General features: G+C 47.2%; 1 protein-coding gene across 8 annotated transcripts in view; it reads left to right on the top strand.

The window, feature by feature from the left end:
- PLEKHM1 (pleckstrin homology and RUN domain containing M1) overlaps nt 1–25,067 on the top strand; it is a 51,180-nt gene that overhangs the window by 14,938 nt on the left and 11,175 nt on the right. For all 8 annotated transcript variants that reach the window (XM_082440312.1, XM_082440308.1, XM_082440309.1 and 5 more), the window contains 4 exons: nt 5,382–5,787; nt 17,674–17,935; nt 21,292–22,215; nt 24,511–24,656. In XM_082440312.1, the coding sequence (XP_082296438.1) occupies nt 5,382–5,787; nt 17,674–17,935; nt 21,292–22,215; nt 24,511–24,656 (1,738 nt within the window). The remainder of the gene's footprint in view (nt 1–5,381; nt 5,788–17,673; nt 17,936–21,291; nt 22,216–24,510; nt 24,657–25,067) is intronic.

Genomic DNA, 25,067 nt, shown 5'->3' with positions numbered 1-25,067 from the left:
CACACACACACACACACACACACACACACACACACACACACACGCACGCAGCCAGCACCATCATTCTTAGAGCTGGGCTGGAAGTTTGTCTTGGAGCATTCACAGAGAGCAGCGTTTCTCAGAGTATATGTTTTAAGGGTAAAGATTCTCACCAACACGTAAGAGTTTGCTTAAGTTGTTGTGTTACTTAAATGTATATAACTTAAAATTAGGCATAAACACGTTGTGCTTAAAACTCTTGCAACTATAAAATCAAAACATCTACAAACTGGGAATTCCCTGGTGGTCCAGTGGTTAGGACTCTGCGCTTTCACTGCCAGGGCCCAGGTTCAATCCCTGGTCAGGGAACTAAGATCCCACAAGCCTCTCAGTGCGGCCAAAAAAAAAGAAAAAATCTACAAATTAAACATGAAGTGCAAAACCCATAACATTCCAAATGAAACTTATTAATGTTTTGCAGAAGCCAAATTACAGTTTGCCTTGTGAAGAGAGAATTGACTGCCCCACACAGCTTCTTTTGTGTTCATTAGGTCTGAATTATAATTATACCCTGAATTATAATTATATCACTGAGAAGCATAGGTACATTCTAGTGGTAAAAAGTGTGGACTCAGGAGCCGGACTGCCTGAGCCCTCCATCAGCCAGCTTTGCCATCTCGGGCAAGTTACTCAACCTTTCTGACCCTGATGTCCTCATCTGTAAAATGGGGATAAGAATGCTTCAAAGGAATGCTGGGGAGATGAAATGAATTTAGATCTGTCAAATGCTTAGAGCAGTGTCTGGCACAGCATGCATGCTCACTGGGTGGTGGTGTCATTTTACTACTGTGTACCTGTGACATCCGTTCTCCTACTGCTTGTCCTCACATACACTGCTGCAAAACCTTGGTTAGTAATATTTGTCAGAGGTCATTGTCATGAGGCCTTCCCTTGGGGGAAATGATTCTTAGCATGTGCAGCCCACCTCTTTGCTTTTATTAGTGGCCCTTGACTGCCAAATAGTACTGTGTATCACCAACACAGTAGTCCGCATGTTGAGGAAAACCGCAGGCTCAGGATCACTTGTCAGGGGTACTTTATAAGGTGGCCATTCAGATTCTCCAGGCCATGCTTTTAATTTACTTCGTACATAAGTATTTATAATACATATACATTTTTTCCAGATTGTTCTCTAAATGAAAGCACAAAGTTTAAAAATGTTTGAATAGAGGACTTCCCTGGCAGTCCAGTGGTTAAGACTCCGTGCTTCCAGTGCAGGGGGTGCCTGGGTTCAATCCCTGGTCGGGGAACTAAGATTCCACATGCCGGGCGGCGCAGCCAAAAAAAAAAACAAACAATTTTCGAATAGAAAGGTTTTGGGAAACACGGCCCTGAACCAGACCAAAGTGGAAGGACTGTAGTAGTTTCAATTTCATTTCTTTTCCTTTTTTTTTCCCCCCCAGTTTCATTTCTATGTTTCATTTTCCTCAAAGTTTTTAAAAATGTTCTTTCTTTTGCCTTTCCTTCAAAGTCTCATCTCTAGCCATTTTTTCCACTTGATGTACGTGTCTCTCTTATTCTCATTGGGTCCTTCACCAATTCTGGTGAAGCTCTGTGAGCTTCATTTCACCCTGACCTGGGTTTTGTTTTGGGGGGGGGGCGGTTTTGGCCGTGCCCTGCAGCTTGCAGGATCTTAGTTCCCTGACCAGGGATCGAACCCGTGCCCCCTTCAATGGAAGTGCAGAGTCCTAACCACTGGACTGCCGAGGAATTCCCCTTGACCTTGGTTTTGATTTGACAGAAGCTCTAATTGATCACACAAGCTTCTTGCTGTTTGGTGACATTTCTCTAAGCATTAAGTCACTCACTTGTTCTAATACCCAGTCTACGCTTGTCATTAAAATCTTTCTTGTAGGTTAGGATTCACTTCTAATTGATAACTGTTTTGGTAATGCTAGTGAGTATTTCAGTAAATCTGTTCCTTTCCTTACATGTTTATGTTTGTGTACACGGAGGCTAAGCAGTCTTACCAGTGATAATGAGGTTAACATTTATTGATCACTTTGTGCCAGACACTGTGCTAAGCACTTTACCTGTATTATGTCATTTAATCTTTGTCACAGTCATAAAAGATGGGTGCTGGTACCACATCCATTTTCCAGATAAGGGAATTAAGTCCATGAACTTAATGTTCACATTGTGGGGCCCACAGCCGTGTGTTAACCAAGGCCAGGTGGACTCGGGAGCCCCTGCTTTTAATCACTCACCACACCACCTCCCGGGAGCCCATGAGGAGCCGGGACCTCACAGAGGACCTTGTTAAAAATCTGACACCCTAGTTCATTTCAGAAGGGGGCCCCGTGGTTTGGACACATATAAGTGGTTTGCAAATGCCGCTCCTCCTCTGCCTGTGGAAACTACCCCTTTCTTTCCAGAACTCAGCATTGCCTACTCGCTGCAAATTGCACTCTTGGATTTTTTGTGGGTCTGTTTTTCGAGTGTGGCTTTTAGAGCAAGAGCGAGTCCCCATCTGCATCCCCCCCGTAACAATTCCACAAACACATTTACACCTTTCTCTGAGAGATCACCTGTTTGTTTATCAAGATATGATTCACATAGCATAACATTCACCATTGTAAAGTGTACTGTTCAGTGGTTTTCAGTATATTCACAAGGTCGTGAATTCAACATCTACTGCTGTCTACTTCAAGAGCATTTTCATTACCCTGTAAGGAAGTCCCTTACCCATTAGCTATGAATTTACCTTTTCTGGACATTTAATATCAATCGAGTCATAAAATATGTGGCCTTTTGTGACTGCCTTCTTTCACTTAGTACAATGTTTTCAAGGTTCAACCACGTTATATAAGCACATATCATGGGCAAATAATATTCCATTGTATGGATATATTACGATTTATTTATTCATCAATTATTGGACATTTTTTCCCACTTTTTGGCTATTATGAATAATGTTGCTATGAGCATTCATTTACAAGTATTTTGTGTGGACATATGTTTTGAATTCTTTTGGGTATGTACCTAAGAGTAGAATTACTGAGTCCCATGATAACTCTATATTTAACTTTCTGAGGAACTACCAAATGTTTTCCACAGGGGCTGCACCATTTCACATTTCCACTGATAATATATATGTGTTCCAATTTCTCCACATCTTTGCCAGTACTTGTTATTCTCTGTCTCTTTTATTATAGCCATCCTGTTGGGCATACAGTAGTATCTCATTGTGGTTTTGATTTGTATTTCACTATTGTCTAATGATTTTGAGCACTTTTTCATGTCTTCATTGGCCATTTGTATATCTTCTTTGGAGTAATGTCTACTCAAATCCTTTGATTTTTTTTTCCTTTGCCTATTTTTATTTTTTATTTGTTTATTTATTTTTTGAAAGCCTTGTGCTTTTTTTCTTTTTAAAAATATTTTTTTAATTTTATTTATTTTTTTATACAGCAGGTTCTTATTAGTTATCCATTTTATACATATCAGTGTATACATGTCAATCCCAATCTCCCAATTCATCCCACCACCACTGCCCCCACCACCACCACTTTCCCCCCTTGGTGTCCATATGTTTGTTCTCTACATCTGTGTCTCTATTTCTGCCCTGCAAACCAGTTTATCTGTACTGTTTATTTATTTATTTATTTTTGGCTGCATCGGGTCTGAGTTGTGGCACGTGGGCTCTTTGTTGCAGCCCACAGGTTTCTCTCTACTTGCAGCACGTGGGCTTAGTTGCCCTGTGGCATGTGGGATCTTAGTTCCCTGACCAGGGATCAAACCCGCGTCCCCTGCATTGGAAGGCGGATTCTTAACCACTGGACCAGCAGGGAAGTCCCTCCCTTTGCCTGTTTTTAAATTGGGTTATTTATTTATTGTTGAGTTGTAAGATCTCTGTATATTCTGGGTACTAGACTCTTATCAGCTATATGATAATATTTGCACATTTTATATGCAAATATTTTTATTATATTTTTTATTAATCACTTATGCATTAGATGTCATATCTAAGAAACCATTGCCTGATCCAAAGATATGAAGCTTTACACTTGTTTCCTTCTAAGAGTTTTATAGTTTTAGCTCTTACCTTTAGGTCTTTGATCCATTTGGGGTTAATTTTTTTATATGGTGTGAGATGAGTCCAACTTTATTCTTTTGCATGGAACTATTCACTTATCCCAGCACCATTTGTTGAAAGACTATTCTTTTCCACTGAAATGTCTCAGCACCTCTGTTGAAAATCAGTTGCCCAGAAATGCATGGGTTGGTCACCTCTTCTTGTCTAAAATGTCTTAAAATGTTGTTTGGGGTTATGATGGTGTAAATAAGAGCAGAGCTCACCTAGAAGACAATCACATGAAAACTTGAGTTCTAAAATCCTCTTTTCCATAACCGCATTAAGGGGAGTTTTCTGTGTCTTCTGCACCCAGTCTAAGCCATTAGGGCAGATATGTGCGATTGTGAGATCTCCTGGGCTCCAGACAGCTTTCTTGCCACCAGAACCTGCATTTGCCTATGATGTCCTCACTGGATTCATAAGCAGAGGTGGAGACAGCAAATAGGTTTACTTCAGAAACAGAACTTGGATTCTCGGAAGCCTCAGGAGAGGGAGGGAGGAGCAGCCACTAGCCAGTACACATTCCAGAAGTCCCAGAACTATGTTTGTGTGTGTGTGTGTGTGTGTGTGTGTGTGTACACAAAGGCAGTGGCATTGGCTCCCCCGGCTCCAGACACACCACTGAGGGGCAGAAAGTGCCAGTCCCATCAGGAACACACCCCGTGTACACGGGCACACACGCTGCACAGCTTGTATGCACTGTGCTCCAGCAGCAGCTTCTGGGGATTTGAGGCTTCTCTGGATCCACACCCAGCCCCTCACCCCGACCCTGCGGCCCAGTTACTGTTCCAGGAACAAAGCGGGTCCTCACTTCACCCAAGCCCGTGTCCCAGGGAGCGGAGTCTTGGAGCCCAGCTCTGAGACATGCTGTTCACTGAGGCACTGCTGAGGCCGCCTTGGGACAGGGACCGGCCACACAGCTGTTTGGCTGAGCCGACTCTTCAGGCCCACAGTTAGCCTGTTCAGAGGGTGAAAGGCAGTCAGTTCCCATTCGCCTCTAGTCCTTTTCTCTGCTTTGTGAGCTTTGTCAGCTGAGATCCTGGGCCACACAATTCACCTGCCTACCCAACCTGCCCAAGCCCCAGCTGGGGAGCAACTTTGCTGGGAGTGTCTGTGTGTGTGAGCTGGGAGCGCGGCGATGATTAAGGGGTTGGGGATTGTTTTGTTTTGTTTTTTGTTCAATCACAAAACAGCAGTTTTCCACTTAGCCTTGGGCATTCCAGCTGACAACCCCATCACACAGGTTTCTTTGTTTAAAAACTTACAGGGTGTTGTCGGAATTCAGCAAAGCCCAGGTAAACTCTGTGCCAACCAACAGACTGAGCCAAGAAACGGAGGTTCCCCCACTGCAGGCCTTGCTTGCCCTCCGCGGCCTGGATACCAGCACACCCCTGCACTTTGAGGTACCTGCAGAGCCCCGCCCCGCCCAAGCATCCCCTGGGACTCGAGATGGGGACCACAAGCAGGAGCCGCTTTCCCAGGCACCTGGCCCCCTGGGCTGGCCACAGCCGGCCAGTGCCCAAGCTGTCCCTTCGGGGAGCACTTCAGGCCAGCAGCCTCCTAGTCCTGTGAGGGAGGCGACCAGAGCAGTCGGCCAAGGAAGTGGCCAGAAGAAGCCTCCGGAGGAGGATGGACCTTGGCTGAGCCTTGTGGTTCCCTCACCCACCAGTCCGGTGAGTGGTACAAGCTGGGTTTTTTTGGGGGGGTGTTGGTGAATGTCTCAGAGGCGGTGCGGGGTTTCTCCAGCTAGTGACCCCGAGTGGTCTCTGCCTTTTCCCCCTGAGCCTCTCGCCCTGCACGGTTTGGTGTTAATAGCATTGTGATGATGGAGCTAATGTTCCTTGGGGTGTGAGTGGTGGATGTGAGCCGGGCTGTGCGCCCATCTCTTCCCATGGGTGTCTCCTGTCATCTGCACATGGACCCTGTGGAGAAGCTAATTCTCACCCAACTGCAGACTCTCTTCTCTTAACCCCTGCCACTCAGGGGTTATGCCCTTATGCCCTTAGGCGAGGCATTTCACCTCACTGAGCTTTGGTTTCCTCCTCAGTACTTGTTATTATTAAATTAACATTTTCATAAAGCACCAGGCTTTGAAAATACTCATTTTGCAACACGAACCAGATTTTGAACTGCACTGTCCACTTGGGCAGCCACTAGCCACATGTGGCTCTGGAGCACTTAAAACGTGGCTCGTCCAAATTGAGATAAGCTGAGTAAAACAAACACTGGATTTTGAAGGCTTAGTAGGAAAAAAAGAATGTAAAATGTCTCATTCATAATTTGGTTATTGGTCATGTTAAAATGAAAACATTTAAAATATGTATTTTAAATAAAATATATTATTAAAATTAATTTCACCTGTTTTTTTAAACTTTGTAAAATGTGGCTACTAGAACATTTAAGGTGACCTACGTGGCTTGCATTGTATTTCTGTGGGACAGCACTATTCTAGAATAAGCCAATCCAGTGTGTTGATGACCCGAGGAAGCCAGCCCTGGGTCTGTCCTGGAGAGAGCCCCGAGGGTAGCCAGCCCTGGGACTGTCCTGGAGAGAGCCCCGAGGGTAGCCAGCCCTGGGACTGTCCTGGAGAGAGCCCCGAGGGTAGAGGCTGGAACTGTGGGCCCCGGGAAGCAAGAGTCAAGCTGTGAACCCAAGGTCTTGTGCCATTTCACATTTGCTCTTGGGTCGTGAAAAGCAGAAGTAGGAATTGGAGTGCACGTGGACATAGACCGATAAAACCCAGAGCTCATCCTAGCTGCTGTCTGGGGCTTGTGCTGGGGATATAGTCTTGCTCTTTCAGTTCCCCACACACATCTCTCCTTTGGCCTGTAGCTTCCAGATCCTATAACTCAGGATGGGCCAGCGCCATGAAATAGACTATAGAGGAGGCATATCCACCCTCTTTTTTTAACAGCTTTATTGTGATATAATTCACATACCATACAATTTACCTAATTAAAGTGTATAATTCAATTTTTTTAGTATATTCACAGAGTTGTACAACCATCACCACAGTCTAATTTTAAAACATTTTCATCTCCCATAAAAGAAACCCTCTACCCATTAGCAATCACTCCTGTCCCTTTCCCCTCCTACCTCACCCCCCTCAACCCCTGGTAACCACTAATCTCCTTTGTCTATAGATTTGCCTGTTCTGGACATTTTACATAAATGGAATCATATAATATGTGACATTTGGTGATTGGCTTCTTTCAATTAGCAAAATGTTTCATCCATGTTGTGGCCTGTATCAGTACTTCATTCCTTCTCATTGCTGAGCAGTATCCCATTGTAGATTTCATTATATGGAGGTATCACATTTTACTTATCCATTAATAAGTTAATGAACATTGGCGTTTTTCCTACTTTTTGGCTATTATGAATAATGCTACTATGAACATTCATGTATAATTTTTTGCTTGAACGTATGTTTTTAACTTTTTTGGATGCATACCTTGAAGTAGAATTTTGGGATCATATGGTAACTATATTTAACCTTTTGAGGAACTGCCAAGAGCAGCTGCCTTGTTTTATATTTCAACCAGTAGTGCATTCCTCTACATCCTCACCAACAGTTCTTACTGTCTGTTTTTTTTTGTTTTTGCTTTTATCATAGCCATCCTAGTGGGTGACAAGTGGTATCTCATTATGGTTTTGATTTGCATTTCCCTGATGACTAATGATATTGAGCATCTTTTCATCTAAATGCTTATTGCCATTTTTGTGTTTTCTGTGGAGAAATGTGCATTCAAAACATTTGCCCAGGGGCTTCCCTGGTGACGCAGTGGTTGAGAATCTGCCTGCCAATGCAGGGGACACGGGTTCGAGCCCTGGTCTGGGAAGATCCCACATGCCGCGGAGCAACTAGGCCCGTGAGCCACAATTACTGAGCCTGCGCGTCTGGAGCCTGTGCTCCGCAACAAGAGAGGCCACGATAATGAGAGGCCCGCGCACCGCGATGAAGAGTGGCCCCCACTTGCCGCAACTAGAGAAAGCCCTCGCACAGAAACGAAGACCCAATACAGCCATAAGTAAATAAATAAATAAATAACCCCCCCCAAATAAAAAACACATTTGCCCATTCTTTTTTTTTTTTTAACAGATTACAGTTGTCACAGACTTTTTTCTTTTTAATATTTATTTATTTATTTATTTGGTTGCGCTGGGTCTTAGTTGTGGCAGGCGGGCTTCTTAGTTGTGGCATGCGAACTCTTAGTTGTGGCGTGCATGTGAGATCTAGTTCCCCCACCAGGGATCAAACCCGGGCCCCCAGTATTGGGAGCGTGGAGTCTTATCCACTGCGCCACCAGGGAAGTCCCTGCCCATTCTTAAATTAGGTTATTTAATAAATTGAGTTATAGTTCTTTATATATTCTGGACACTAGACCCTTATTAGATAAATGATTTGCAAATTTTTCTCCCATTCTGCGAGTTGTCTTTTCACTTTCTTGATTATATCATTTGAAGCATAAAAGTTTTAAATCTTGTTGTTGTCTGTCTTTTCTTTTGTCACTTGTGCTTTTGGTGTCATATCTAAGTACTCATTTCCTAATCCAAGGTCATGAAGATTTACTCCCATGTGTTCTAAAAATTTTACAGTTTCATCTCTTACATTTAAATCTGTGATCTAACTTCATTTTTTTGCATGTGGTTATACAGCTGTATGAGCACCATTTGTTGAAAAGACTATTATTTCCCCATTGAATTGTCCCACTTTTCCCCTTTAAAAATTTTTTTGAGGAATGGTGTATTTAAAGTACCCAGAGCCTCAGTGTACACCTCAGTGAATAATTATATATCATATACACTCTGTAACCACCATCCAGATCAAGAGACAGAACATTTCCAGCCACCAGAAGGTTCCCTCATGCCTTCTCCCACTCACTGCCCTGCTCCAGAGGAAACCACCATTCTGACTTCTAGTCCATAAAGTTTGTCCTGTTGTTGAACTTCATATAGATGGAATCATACAGTATGTACTCTTTTCCTTCTTTCACTGAACACTATGTCTGTGAGATTCATCTGTACCTGTAGCCTGAAGCTCTAGTTTGTTCTTCCATTGTTCTGTAGTATTCCACTGTAAGAATATATCACACCATAGTTATCCATTCTCCCATTAACAGACGTTTGGCTTGTTTTCAGGTTTGGGCTATTATGAAGAAAGCAGCTATGAGCATTCTTGTACTTACCTTTCAGTGAACCTGTGTACTCATTTCTGGGTGTACGTCTAAGAATGAAATTGCTAGGTCACTGGGTAGGCATACGTTTAGCTCTAATAGATACTGCCAAACAGTTTTCTAAAGTGCTTGTGCTAACTTATACTCACAGTAGCAATATACGAGCATTTTCATTGCTATTTATCATAGTCAATGGTATTATCAATCTTTTACATTTTGGCCACTCTAGTAGGTGTGTAGTGGTATCTCACGGTGGTTTTAATTTGCATTTCGCTGATGACTAATGATATTGATACCTTTTCATTTGCTTTGTGGACGCATTCTTTAAAGTCATTGTCTCATTCTTTTTTTTTTTTAACATCTTTATTGGAGTATAATTGCTTTACAGTGGTGTGTTAGTTTCTGCTTTATAACAAAGTGAATAAGCTATACATATACATATATCCTCATATCTCCTCCCTCTTGCATCTCTCTCCCACCCTCCCTATCCCACCCCTCTAGGTGGTCACAAAGCAGCGAGCTGATCTCCCTGTGCTCTGTGGCTGCTTCCCACTAGCTATCTATTTTACATTTGGTAGTATTTATAAGTCCATGCCACTCTCTCACTTCGTCCCAGCTTACCCTTCCCCCTCCCCGTGTCCTCAAGTCCATTCTCTACGTCTGCGTCTTTATTCCTGTCCTGCCCCTAGGTTCTTCAGAACCACTTTTTTTTTTAGATTCCATATATACGTGTTAGTATACGGTATTTGTTTTTCTCTTTCTGACTTACTTCATTCTGTATGACAGACTCTAAGTCCATCCACCTCACTACAATTGTCTCATTCTTAAATTGAGTTGTATGTGTTTTCCTTATTGATTTGTAGGGGCTCTTTATATACTGTGGATGTGTCTTTTACTGGAGAAAAATATATGTATATAGCAAATATCTTCTTACAGTCTATGGCTGGCCTTTTAAATCTCTTTTTTTCATATTTTTCTTATTTATTTATTTATTCATTTATTTACTTATTTTTGGCTGTGTTGGGTCTTCGTTTCTGCACGAGGGCTTTCTCTAGTTGTGACGAGCGGGGGCCACTCTTCATCGTGGCGCGCAGGCCTCTCACTATTGCGGCCTCTCTTGTTGTGGAGCACAGGCTCCAGACGCGCAGGCTCAGTAATTGTGGCTCACGGGCTTAGTTGCCACTGCACCACCAGAGAAGCCCTGCCTTTTAAATCTCTTAATGGTATCTTTTGTTGAACAGAAGTTCTTAATTTTTAAAAATTATTTATTTGTTTATTTACTTTGGCTGCACCAGGTCTTAGTTGCAGCACGTGGGGTCTTCATTGTGGCATGTGGGATTTTTAGTCGCAGCATGTGGACTTCTTAATTGTGGCATGCATGCAGCATCTAATTCCCCAACCAGGGATCAAACCCAGGCCCCCTGCATTGGGAGCTCGAAGTCTTACCCACTGGACCACCAGGGAAGTCCCAGAAGTTCTTAACTTTAATGAACTCCAATTTATCAGTCTTTTTGTTTTCGATCAATGTGTTTTGTGTCTATTTTTAAAATCTTTGTCTACCCCAAGGCTGTGGAAATCCCTGTATTTTCTTCTAGAAGCTTTCGTATTTTACCTTTTACAATTAGGTTTGTGATTCATCTGGGATTCGTTTTTGTATATGGTGTGAGGTAGGTGTTTTCCAAATGGACATCTGATTGACTTAGTACCATTTATTGAGTATGACTGTGTAAATCATGGAACTGTGTAAGTGTGGGTCAGACTCTCAGTTTTTGCTCTCTTTTTTGGGGGGGGGGCACCGGGCCTTGCAGCTTGCGGGATCTTAGTTCCCCAACCAGGGATTAAACCCAGGCCACTGTAGTGAAAGCGCCGAGTCCTAACCACTGGACCGCCAGGGAGTTCCCCAGTTTTTGCTATCTTGAAGGTGACTTTAGGCCCAGAATGTCACAAGACCCTGAAGGTTGTGACTATAAAACCAGCAGCACACACCGAAGGTTGAAGAGAAAGGCTCTGAAGCCCCCACTCGAGCTAGAGGAAAGGGATGTCCCTTGTGGACAGTGGCTGAGGGCCGCAACAGGGCTCCCCAGCGTGGCCTTGACTGTGGTGAGTTCACTCCTGTTGAGGGTCTGGCTTCTGCTTTGCTGGCTCCGACGTCCTATCTTACCAGGGTCCTAGAGCTGATGGACAGAACAGCTTACCTCGTCAACAAAACTCCTCCTCTGCTCACCAAGCTTTGACGGTCCCCACGACCTCCACCCCCACACTGCCTCCGTGCACCTGCTCCCAAAGCCCGCTCCTTCCAGCCCCAGCTTTTACATTTGCTGTTCCCCCTGCCTGGACCATTTCCCGACTCACTGCTTTTCCTCACTGTCGTTTCAGCCTTCCCTGACCACCCTGTTTCAAAAGCACCATCCCCAATGACTGTCTTTCCCATTTACCTGCTTCACTTTATGACACTCATCACTAGGTTAGATTCTGTTATCGCTTTCATTGTCTACGTGTTTATTTCCTGTATTTCTGTCCAGGATATTAGCTCCATGATACGAAAGACCATGTCTGTTCACTTCTTTTTTTTAATATTCATTTTATTTACTTATTTGGTTGCACCGGGTCTTAGTTGCGGCAGGCAGACTCCTTAGTTGTGGCATGCAAACTCTTAGTTGCAGCATGCATGTGGGATCTAGTTCCCCGACCAGGGATCAAACCCGGGGCCTCTACATTGGGAGCGTGGAGTCTTAACCACTGCGCCACCAGGGAAGTCCCACGTTCACTTCTATATTGTCAGCTCTGAGCACTGTACCTGGGAAAGCATAGGTATCAATGAATAGTTCTCACATTGTCCAGAGAATCCCGAGACACCAGCTTGTAAGTTTACACTGAGAAGTGCTCCACCAGGTGCCTGGGGCAGGCAGGTTGGTCTGGCCAGGTCACCCTCCGCCTCCTGGCCGGCATCAGGGGAGTCTGGTTGCTGCAGGGTTGCTTGGGGACCATGGAATCGAAGCACCGGGTGCCGAGTTCAGCGTGAGAACCTCGGGTACTCGCCCTCCCAGAGTCTGTCTCTAGAGGGGAGCTGTGGGTCCATCCATTCCCTTCTCAGGAGATAGTCACTGTGCTGCCCCTGTGATTCTCATCTTTCTATGCTTCTGTCATTTAGTCACTGCTATTTATCTGACACTTTATGGGGGGGAGGGAGTCACTATCAAGTTTTATAATCCCGAGAGCCATTCAATCTTTCTTTAAAAATTTGTTTTTAATTAATTTAATTAAAAGCCCCAGCTATGGGCCAAGCACTACACTTGGTACAGCGATGGAACAGGACAAAGGCTCTGCTCCTTGGGGACAGACACTATGTTAGACAATTAACTATCTGCATCATAATTACACTTGTGATAAGTGCTGGGAAGGACAGGAGTGGGGAAACTAGGGTGACTCTGCCTATGTGGCATCCGGAAGGTGGTGAGTTGGTTTCTCAGTTTAACTCCCAGAGGACGGTCTGAATTCTAAGACTTGGCCCTAATCACTGCCCTTATGAACCACTGGCCTCTGGCATGTGGTCCCCTCCCCCAGGAGCGGGTACAGGCAGTCCCTTTGCCTGACATAATGAGGACAGACTGAACAAAAGGGATTTTTTGAAAGTGGTCCAGAGACCTGACATCTCACTCCTCTGCCAGACCCCTCTCTGGGATTTAGCTGTTGTACACAGTGTCCTGGTCCCTGTAGTAACTCCAAGTGGCATTCTTCTGTCTTGGGTCCTGGTGGCAGGTGCTGCTCTGGCTTAGATCCTTGGTCATTGGTGATTTCCCCCCACTGTTAAAGGGGCAGGGAACGGGCCAGATATGGGACCCTGAGTGAGCAGGAGGCAGGAAGGTTTAGTGGGGCGGGGGAAACAGTGGTGTGCTGCCCTCTCCCCCGCTCCATGTAATAACTGGGGGTCCTGGAGGGGGGCACAGCTGCAGAGCTCAGTCCAGGCCCATGTGCAGAAGCTCCAAGGACCCCAGTATTCCTGCTGTTTTTCTCTATTGCTTAAGAGAACAAAAGGTTTTCCCTAGAGTATCACTTCCTGGTGGCCAGCCTGTGGCCACTGGACCAGGTGTGAACATTTCCTAGCAGTCTCCCTCTCCTCCAAGGAGAGAGAGGCCCTCACCTGTGAGCGTACACCATCTCAAAATCCACATCTGTCTCCTTCCTTGTTTCCTCATCCCATCCTTGTTATTTTATGTTAAAGCTATTTGGATAGTCAAGGTGTATTCCCTCATCTTTTATAACTCTGTGCCAGGCACAAAGAAGAATGACCATTCCAAACAGCTTTGTAGGTGCTAGGATGGGGGTAAACACAGAATGCCATTGGAGCCCAGAAGGGGTCCCAAACCCAGCTGGGGGTGGGTAGGAGGGGGTGTAGGCTGAGGGTGAGTAAGGACAGCTTCCAGGAGAAGGCGATGGATGACCCCTGAGCTGAGTCTTAAGGGAGAGTGTTCTCTCCCATTAGGGCCATTATCCGGGGCTGGAAAGTTGCAGGGTTTCCCAGGTGTGTGTGCCAGGCTCCAGGAGGCTGCCTGGACAGCCATGTGATTGCTCTTCCAGCCCATTTTCCTTGGGGAGTTCCCCTGGGTCATGATGACTTAGACAGGCTTTGTTCAGAATCCTGAGTTGTGAATGGTCCCTAGCAGTCACCCTGATTGACACGTCCTGTCACTGGCAGAAGGAAGCACGTGCCAATCTGAGGGTTTGGGGAGGAAGCTCTGGAGGCCCAGCTCTGTGAGCCCCCCCTACCCCCAGCCCACCTCCAAGCTCCTGACTCAGAACTCGCCACTCTCGGCTTAAGGAATTTGGCAGCATCTGAATGGATTAAACTGTCCAAACCAATCCTTCCGGGCATTCTGGGCAGCTCCAGCCCTGCTCCCCCATTCCCTGTCTGCAGGAGCAGGGAGGGCAGTCTTAATTTAGGGGTTGGAAATAGCAACATCAGGATGACGTTGGTGGCACTTAACAAAACAGCTGGGCTGTCCCACCCCTCGGGTGACTCGTTTCCTCTGTGTAGACAGCCACTCAGGCGCCCAGCCAGCTTCCTCGCCTCTGCTCTTCCACACTTAGGCACGGAAAGGCAGGCAGCACTTGAAAAAGTGAAGAAAAGGAGGCAGAGTCCATTCCTACAAGCCTCCTGACCCCAGACCCACCCACTTTCCTCAGCCAGTGAGTCTTCAGACTCAGAGAGACAGCAACAGAAGGGAAGGGGCAGGGCCTAGCTGCCTGGAGCTGAAGGGGCCTGCTCAGAAGTGGGGAGCAGAGGCAGAGGGAGCTAGTGAGGTCTCTGGGTCCTGCTCACCCATGCCTACCTCATCTCAAACCCTACAAGCAGTGCTGAAAAACTCTACATCCCTTCAACAAATGGTGCTGGGACAACTGGATATCCACATGCAAAAGAATGAAGGTGGATCCCTTCCTCACGCCATACACAAAAATTAACTCAGGACTTCCCTGGTGGCGCAATGGTTAAGAATCCATCTGCCAGTGCGGGGGACATGGGTTTGAGCCCTGGTCCAGGAAGATTCCACATGCCGCGGAGCAACTAAGCCTGTGCGCCGCAACTACTGAGCCTGAGCTCCAGAGCCCGCGAGCCACAACTACTGAGCCTGTGTGCCACAACTACTGAAGCCTATACGCCTAGAGCCCGTGCTCCGCAACAAGAGAAGAAGCCCGCGCACCACAACAAAGAGTAGCCCCCGCTCGCCGCAACTAGAGAACACCCGCACACAGCAACGAAGACCCAATGCAACCAAAAATTAATTAATAATTTTTTTAAAAAAAACAATGGAAGACATTTAAAAAAAAAATTAACTCAAAATTGATTGTAGACCTAAATGTAAGAGCTAAAACTGTAAACCTCTTTGCAGAAAACATAGGAGTAAATCTTTGTAGCCTTGGCTTAGGCAATGGTTTCTTAAGTGCAATACCAAAAGCACAGAGACAAAAGGAAAAATAGATAAATTGGACTTCATCAAAATTTAAAAATTTTGTGCCTTAAAGGACACGATCAAGAAAGTAAAAAGACAGCTCGCAGAATTGGAGAAATTATTTGCAAATCATGTATCTGACAGGGGCCTAGTATCCAGAATATTAAAAAAAAACATTGTAACTTATATTTGTTTCCTAGGGCTTCTATAACAAAAGACCGTAAAATGGATGGCTTGAAACTACAGAAATGTATTACAGTAGTTCCCCTTTATCTGAGTGGATACGTTCCAAGACCCCCAGTGGATGCCTGAAACCATGGGTAGTACCTAACCCTATATATAGTGTATTTTTTTCCTATACATACATACCAATGATAAAGTTTAATTTATAAATTAGGCACAGTAAAAGATTAACAACAGTAACTAATAATAAAATAGAACAAGTATAACAGTATACTGTAATAAAAGTTATGTGAATGTGGCCTGCCCCCCCAAAAAAAATCTTATTGTACAAATTTAATGCCTTTAAGCACTTATCACACGCTGTGGCCATAACTTTTGGGGTTTGAGGTGCGACAGCAAAGCTGGCACAAATTTTCTTTTCCTTCTTCACAGTCTCACAGATAGAAGATTCATTCTTACCGTAGATCTTAGCAACCTCAGAATATAATTTGTTTCTTTCCTTATTAAGTTGAGCACTTTCACCTTTTCACTTAAAGGAAGCGCTTTACGGCTTCTCTGGCAGATCCGAATTGCCAGCATCACTAGTCTTGTGCTTTGGGGCCATTATTAAGTAAAATAAGGGTTCCGTGAACACAAGCACTGTGATACCATGACAGGAGATCTGATAACCAAGAGGGCTACTAAGTGACTAATGGGTGGGATACACTGGACAAAGGGATGGTTCACTGCCCAGGCGGGATGGAGAAGGATGGTGCAAGATTTCATCACACGACTCAGAATGCGCTCAGTGTGAAACTTGCGAATTGTTTATTTCTGGAATTTTCCACTTAATATTTTTGGACCACAGTTGACTGTGGGTAACTGAAACCACAGAAAGTGAAACCACAGATAAAGGGGAACTACTGTATCTGATATTCTGAAGGCTAGAAGTCCAAATCCAAATGCAGGCAGGATTGGTTCTTTCTGGAGATTCTGAATGACCATCTGTTCTACGCCTTTCTCTTAATGTGTAGTGTCTCCAGCAATCTTGGGCATTCTCTGGCTTGTAGACGCATCATTCCAGGCCCTCCCTCCGTCATCACATGGTGGCCTCCCTCTGTGTCTCTGTCTTCGCGTGGTGTTCTCTCTCTCTGTGTCTTTTCTCCTCTTATAAGGACATCAGTCACGCTGGATGAAGGGCCCACCCTACTCCAGTATGACCTCATCTTAACTAACTGCATTTGCAGCAACCCTGTTTTCACATTCTGTCACCTAACGTCATGTTCTGAGGTACTGAGGGTTAGGATTTCAACATATCTTTTTTTGGGGGGCGGAACACAGTTCAACCCATAACACAAGAACAAAAGGACAAATAAACCAATTTAAAAATGGGTAAAGGATTTGAATAGACTTTTCTCCAAAGAAAATATACAAATGACCAATAAGCACGTGGAAAGATGCTCAGTGTCATTAGATGTTAGAGAAATGCAAATCAAAACCGTAAGATTGCACTTCATATTACAGCCATACGGGATGGCTATAATCAAAAATACAGATAATAACAAATGATGGAGAGGTGGTGGAGAAATTGGAACCCTCATATGTTGCTGGTGGGAATGTAAAATGGTGCAGCCGCTTAGGAAAACAGTTTGGAAATTCTTCAAAAGTTAGACATAGTTATCATATGACCCATCAGTTCCACTCCTAGGTATGTACCAAGGGAATAGAAGACGAGTGTCCACAGAAAAACTTTTATGTCAAGGTTCCCTGCAGCATTATTCATAATTGCCAAAAAGTGGAAACAACCCAAATGTCCATCAACTGACGAGTGGATATGCAAAATGTGGTACATCCATACGTTGGAATACTATTTGGTAATAAAAAGGAATGAAGTACTGATACATGCCACAACATAGATCAACCTTGAAAACATTATGCTAAGGAAAAGAAGCCAGTTGCAAAAGACCGCATGTTATAAGATTTCGTTTATGCATGTCCAAAATGGCCAAATCTCTGGAAACAGAAAGTAGGTTATTGGTTGACTGGAACTGGAGGAGTTCAGCGGAAACAGAGAGTGACTGCTGATGAGTACGGGGTTTCCTTATGGAGCAGCGAAAATGTTCTAAACGTAGATTGTGGTGATGGCACAACTCCATGAATACACGAAAACTGTTGAATTACATGCTTTTAATGCATTGATTTTATGGTATGTGAATCATGTCTCAATAAAGATGTTTTTAAAAACAACCTGTCTTTACTTCTTTCCCAATAGAAAAGCACGAGCTGGATCTCAGAAGATGACTTCTACCGGCCTCCCCAGGAACAGCCCGCGGAGAGTCCTTCCCATGCTTCCGTGGCTTCTCCCAGAGGGACTCCAGAGCCAAGGCCTGGCCTCCTCTCGCAAGGACCAAGAAGAAGCTGTTCCATGGAGGCCTTAGACAAAGCTTGCGTGCCTTCCCCAGGAAGCAGGAGAAGCAAGGCCACCCCGACGCCGGAGCATAAGAACTTCAGGGTGGTGCATCGCAGGCAGATGGGTAGGCGACTCTGCAGGCTTCCGGGCACCGCACTGCGCGTGGGCAGTGCCTTTCAGAAAGCAGTTCAAAAGTCCCCTTTTCCGTTACCAACTGGGCGGTGTCTTCTCCCAAGGAAAACCTCATCCCAAAATGTAATAAGGAGCACCCTTGCTGAGTAATTCGGGAAAGCATTTCAGGAAGAGTACTATATTTTCTCATAAAATCTTTTATTTATTTATTTATTTATTCATTCATTCATTCATTCATTCATTCATTTATGGCTGCGTTGGGTCTTCGTTGCTGCGTGCGGGCTTCTCATTGCGGTGGCTTCTCTTGTTGCGGAGCCTGGGCTCTAGGCACATGGGTTTCAGTAGTTATGGCTGACAGGCTCTAGAACGCAGGCTCAGTAGTTGTGGCACACAGGCTTAGTTGCTCCGCAGCATGTGGGATCTTCTCGGACCAGGGCTCGAACCCGTGTCCCCTGCATTAGCAGGCAGATTCTTAACCACTGCACCACCAAGGAAGCCCTTTTTATTTAATTAATTAATTTATTTATTTATTTATTTAGGGTGGGCCGGGTCTTAGTAGTGGCATGTGAACTCTTAGTTGCAGCATGGGGACACTTAGTTGTGGCACGCAGACTCTTAGTTGCGGCATATGTGTGGGATCTAGTTCCCCGACCAGGGATCAAACCTGGGCCCCCTGTATTGGGAGTGCAGAGTCTTACCCACTGGACCACCAAGGAAGTCCCTCTCATAAAATGTTAATAAAGTAATGCTCAAAACTGCCTACAGAGTACATAAATACTGTTTCACATATTGAAACGGAAAATATCTTCCCTGAAACTCTCCTATAAATCTTATGATTATACGTAAGATACATAAGATAATCTTATGAGTATACAGACATCGTGATTCTGTCTGTAGCCCAGAGCAAACCCCCGCCTCTTAAAGGCCCAGGTGTTTCAACTGCTCCTTCCCAAGGCCTTTCTCTTAGTTTATTTAACAGCTCTGATGGGGTTTATTAGATCTGCTGTTTGTTCAATGTCCTCTATGTGCAGTTTACAGTGAGGCCACCTTGATCTCCACACCCTGTGAAATTCCAGAAAGCATTAAATAACCATAACCTAATTTTTCTGTAACCCTCAGAAACAAACAAACAAACACGTGTGCTCTAGAGTCAGTCTCTTTCTCTCCTCATTTCCTGTTTGCATTGACCCAGCGGAGAATTCTGGCCAGGTTCCTGGGGCCCTGGCTCTGGGAGTCTGGGCAGAGCCCTGGTCTCCATGCTGCCTCCTTTTAGGTTTTTCTTTCAGCCCATGTGATGGTTGCAACCGTACCAGAGAAGGTGTGTTATGCCTACATCATCAGGTATCCTGAAGGGTGGGAAGACCCTACACAATGGTTTGAAATCTCTAAGGCTAGTCTAGTCTGGGACAGAGACATGTGTGTCCTTTGGACCCCCTGGTTCAGGGGATGGCTGACCCCCAGGGAGCAGGGAGCATTGGGCTGTGTGTGGTACGTAGGCACACACTCACTCACTCACTCAGCAGATACTTACTGAGCATCTGTGATGTGCCAGGCACTATTCTAGGTGCTGGGGACACAGCAGGAAACAAAGCAAAGTCCTTATCTTCATGAGACTTATATTCTAGTGTGAGAGGCAGGAAATAAGCAAATAAACAAGTAAAAGTACAGTGTGGGCAGGTAATAATAATTTCTGTGGGGAATAGTAAATCGGAGAGGGAGGGAGGAAGGCACGAGACGATCTTTGTGTTTCGAGCGGGGAGAACACGTGCAAAGGCCCTGCGATGGGAATGTACTTGGTGTGTCCAGGAAAAGAACGGAGACCAGAGTAGCTGGAACGGAGGAGATGGGGAGGGGGGTGGTTAGAGATGAGGTCAGAGTGACAGAGGGTCTCGTGGGCCACAGAAAGGACATTGGCTTTTGCTCTGAGGGAGACAGCAGCCTTGCAGGGTTTGGGACAGAGAGACGTGATCTGACTTGTCTTTTAAAAGGGGGAGTCATACTGGCTTATTTGTTGAAGGGCTACAAGGGGACATAGACCAGTTAGGAGGCCACGGCCATAAGCCAGGCCAGGGATGACGGTGGATTGAACCCCTGAGGTAGTGGTGCAGGCGGTGTGAAGTGGAGGAAGATTCTGGATATGCCAAGAGGATTGGCTGATGGATTAGATGTGGGGTGTGAAAGAAAAAAAATCAAGGATAACTCCAAGGTTTTTAGTCCAAGTAGCTGGAAGGATGAAGTTTGTCATTTTATGAGATGAGGAACATCAGGAGAGAAGCGGGTTTGGAGTGGGAGAATCAGGAATTCATTTTTGGACATGTCAACTTTGAGAAGCCTATAGACATACACAGAGCAGTTGAAGATCAGAATCTAAAGTTCAAGGGCAAGGTCTAGGCTGGAGATAAAAACTGGGGAGTTGTTGGCATAAAACCCCGAGACCAGGGGAGATCAGTTAGGAAGCTGGTGTCAGTAGAGAAGAGAATCCAGGGCTGAGCCCGGGGCCTCCAGCATCGAGAGGCCAGCGAGAGGAGGGGGAGCCTGGGAGACAGGAGGGGGGACAGTGACAGCCGAGAAGAGCCAAGGGAAGGGGGGCTCTGCTGTGTCCAGTGATGCTGATGGGCCAGACCAGATGGGGACCAAGGATTGGCCTTTGGACTTGGCGACAAGGAGGGCTTGGTAGCCTTCCCAAGGGCAGGTTCTGTGGAATGAGGGGACAGAAGGCTGCCTGGAGCAGAGTGAAGAAGGAGTGGGAGCAGGGGGACTGGAGACAGTTCCCACACCTCCCCAGGGAGGTTTCTGTAAAGGAGACAGAGACACAGGGTGGTAATTAGAGATGCGAGTGGAGTCAAGAGGTATTTTTAAAGCTGGGAGAAATAACAGCGTGTTTGTGGGCTGGTGGGAATGATCCAGTAGAGAAGGGAGGAAACAGCAGCGCAGGAGAGGGAGGGAGGATTGCTGGAGGGACGTCCTTGTCCTTGAGTAAGTGGGAGGTGGTGGGACCCCCTGCACAGATGCACAGATGGGAGGGTTGGCCTCAGACATAAGCATAGTCAGCTCATCCCTGGCGACGGGGCGGTCAGAGTGTGGGTGCAGATGCTGGAAGGGGGAGGGGTAGTGAGGGGCATGTGGAGGTGATTGTTTGAGTGCTTTTATTCTCTCGGTGAAATTGAAGCACAAGGTCAACAGCTGGGGTGAGGATGGAATGGAGGCTCTTCCCATCCGGCCCATGGCGGGCCTGTGTTCTCCTGGTGGTCACGTCGTCTGCACCCAGGGCAGGACTCAGGCCCCGGAGGTTCTCCTGGGTGGTGAAGGGTCAGGCCCGTCGTCTAAAGCACCTCTTTCTGCCTCCAGGGCTGTCTAACCCATTCCGGGGGCTCCTGAAGCTGGGCACGGTGGAGCGGCGGGGGGCCATGGGCATCTGGAAGGAACTCTTCTGCGAGCTCTCCCCGCTGGAGTTGCGCCTCTACCTGAGCGGCGAGGAGCGCACCTGCGTGGAGAACTGCTCACTGCTGCGCTGTGAGTCCGTGGGGCCGGCCCACAGCGACGGCCGCTTCGAGCTGGTCTTCTCGGGCAAGAAGCTGACCCTGCGCTCCTCTTCCCGGGATGAAGCCGAGGACTGGCTGGACCGTGTGCGCGAGGCGCTGCAGAAGTGCCGGCGGCCCCAGCAGGAGGAGGAGTGGGTGACCATCCAGTACCCAGACCAGCCCGAGGACCCTCCAGAGGCCCCCCAGGGTGGCCGCCCCTCCCACTCGGACCTGCTCTCGGAGGCTGAAACCCTGCAGGGCCTGCAGTTTGACTGGTCTTCTTCCCAGGTTCCCGAGCCCGATGCTATTAAAGAATCCCTTCTGTACCTGTACACAGACCGGACCTGGATGCCCTATATCTTCTCCCTGTCCTTGGAGTCTCTGAAGTGCTTCCGCATGAGAAACAATGAGAAGATGTTAAGTGACAGCCATGGAGTCGAGACCATCCGAGATATCCTGCCGGACACGAGCCTTGGGGGCCCATCCTTCTTCAAAATCATCACGGCCAAGGCCGTCCTGAAGCTGCAGGCCGGGAACGCTGAGGAGGCCGCCCTGTGGAGGGACCTGGTGCGCAAGGTCCTGGCGTCCTACCTAGAGACGGCTGAGGAGGCAGTGACACTCGGTGGGAGTCTGGATGAAAACTGTCAGGAGGTGCTGAAGTTCGCCACGCGGGAGAACGGCTTCCTGCTGCAGTACCTGGTGGCCATCCCCACGGAGAAAGGCCTCGACTCCCAGGGCTGCTTCTGTGCAGGTGCCGACTCGCTGTCCCACCGCCCTCAGCCTGCTAGCCTCGCTCTGCCCGCAGTGGGGTTCCTACTCTAGGCTCTGCACCCCTTCCTGCTCCCCACGAGTGCCCCCATCCTGCCCCGGGGAAGTTGCAGCAAATGAGGCTGTTCCATGATCACATTGTATTCTTTTGGAGCAGGGGCATGGTACCCTTCCAAAAAATTTTTGCATGCTTTTGCAAGTGGACACAGTTTTTTTTTTAATTACAAAAATGGGCTCGTACTACTCAGAGCTGTCCAACAGAACTTTCTGTGATGATGAAAATGTTCTAGATCTGTGCTGTCCAGTGCAGTCCCTACAAGCCACATGTGCCTACTGAGTACTTAAAATGTGGCTTCCTAGTGTGGAAGGAACTGAATTTTCAATTTGCTTTAATGTAAATATATTTAAATGTAAATGGGCACCTGTGGCTCGTGGCCACTGTTTTAGACGGCGCAGCTGTAACTATTGTTCTGCAACTTGGCTTTTTTCTACTTAGGAATATATTATGCATATTCTTCTACGTCAGTACATCTGCTCTGTCATTAGCATCATCAAATCCTGTGCTGGGCGCTGGGCCAGATGCTTTATTTGGATTGTCTTGTTTAATCCTCACAACAACCCTGTAGGGATTTGTCTCTATTTATAACTGAGGAAACTGAGTCACAGGGCTGGTAAGTACCTGTCCCACGTTCATACGGCGAGTGATGGTGGAGCCCGCAGAGGACTTGATGGTCCCAGAACCTGTGCTCTTTTCCAGGTCCTCACAGGGCCTCTCCACTCCCTTGCTTTCAAGGCTTCGTGATCTTCTGCTGCTCACGTTCCATTTCTAGCTCTTCTCCCCAACCCAGACACCCACGTCCATCACCCTGGGCCCTCCGGGTGAACTGTGAGGAGGTGGCCTTGCTGCAGAGTGTGCCAGAGGGAGGCTTGTGGCTGCACGTGGTCTAGGAGCTGTCCCGTCGCGGGGGAGGAGGCTGTGGGACTGGAGGGGAAAGCCTGCTTCAGGCATCTAGAAGGGAGTGGTCTGCCGCTGGTGCCCCTGGAGGATGGAGAAGCTAAGCAGAGCAGCGCTTCCTGCAGAAAATATCTTCAAGCTGCTGCTCACCCCTCGCCCCCCACCTGCCAGACCCTAACACTCACACTTTGTCCTTCAGCACGTGGGTGCCAGTCTCAGGGAGGAGGCCAGGCCTCCGGGGCTGGGAGGAGGGCTCCCTCGCTGGGGATGTGGATGCTGGTGGGTGGCTCTCCCCACGCCTGCCACCCGCCAGCCTGCCGGCCAGACTGAAACTGGGGAGCTCGGGCCTCCTTTCTGCCTGCGAGCACAGCTCGGTGGCCGGGCAGACACCAACCTCTGACATCTGGCTTGTATTTCATAGTTTACAGGGCACTTTCAAAACTCCATTTAAACTTTGCAGTAACCCCACAGAATAGCAAGTAGTAGGGAATTGGAACCTTGCAAAACTTGGGTGAAGGTCAGGATGAGACAGCTAGCACGCAAAAGAACTGGTCCTTCTAGTTCCCAGGAGGCGGAAGGGACTCATTCCCTGGCCCTGTAGGAGGCAGGGCCTGTGCTCAGGATTCGAGCCAGGCCTTTGTTGTGCCCTGGGCGCACCCCACTCCCGGTCCCCCCACCTTCCCGCCCCACTGTGGAGGGCCCTCCAGCAGAGGGACTGAAGCTGGCCCTGAACCACTGTCCCGAGGTTATCAGGCAGCTGTGGCTTCCAGCTGGCACCAGGCCATGTCCAGACAGCCCTGCCTCTGGCTGGCTTCCCCACCCACTTCCTGTGACCAGCCCCATGTCCCCGGCTCCTGCCCTGCTTGCCGAGACCCTGACTCCGTGGCTTCCATTTCTGGGCCGCCGTGGAGGGGTGGACCTAGAGGAGGCTGGCATTGTTGTGCAAGCAGTGAAGAGAGGCAGCTGGGAATAAGAGAATGAGGGCTGTACACCAGCCCCACCCAAATCTGACTCCAGCTGTGCCACTCAATCGTTGTGTGACTGGGCAGGTTTCCTGACCTCTCTGTGCATCAGCTTCTTCAGCTGTGAAATGCCGCTGATAATTCTTAACAGTGTTTTGTCGTAAAGATTAATTAATAGGGTTGATTCTGACTGGTGGGAATATGAGCGGTGGTGGTTTTCATCTTCGTACTCTCCTTTTTAATCTTTCTATGGATACTTTCCTTAGATAGGGGGCCCTTTCTGCCTTGGCCGCTTCCATGTTATTCAGGAGCTGACTCCCATCTCCACCGCTGCTCACCCTCTCACTGTTCTTCTCCCCAGGCTGCTCCCGGCAGATCGGCTTCTCATTTGTACGGCCCAAGCTCTGTGCCTTCTCTGGCCTCTATTACTGTGACATCTGCCATCAAGACGATGCCTCAGTGATCCCGGCCAGGATCATCCACAACTGGGACCTCACCAAGCGCCCGGTAAGTCTGGAGCCCAGCCTGCCGTGGCCACACAGGGCTGCCGAGTGACAGAGGAGGGGTCGCTCCTCTTTGTGGCTGCTGTTCATATGTTTGGAGGAGTTTGGATCTAGGGAAGCCCGGGTCACTAGTTCAGGCCCCATGATGTGGGGGAGTTAACCAAGAAAGTAACTGGGTGCTGGTCTCCAGCCCCTGGACAGAGCTCTGTCAGTGCCTACCTTTGTCCTCACGTGGGAATCTGAGGATGGTTTGCTGCAGCTCCCCATGGATACAGATAAAACTGTTTAAAGCACCAACAACTAGATACATAGATGGAAATGATAGATAGGATAGATTAGATATAGATGGTTGGGTGGATGGGTTAGGTGGGTAGATGCGTGCATGGATGGATGGGTAGATCGGTGGATAGATGTG

The sequence above is a fragment of the Balaenoptera physalus genome, assembly GCF_965194825.1.
Source record: "Balaenoptera physalus genome assembly, chromosome: 20".
Classification (NCBI taxonomy): Eukaryota; Metazoa; Chordata; class Mammalia; order Artiodactyla; family Balaenopteridae; genus Balaenoptera; species Balaenoptera physalus.
The sequence above is the reverse complement of the archived record's forward strand: the minus strand, read 5'-3'. Positions and strand labels throughout refer to the sequence as shown.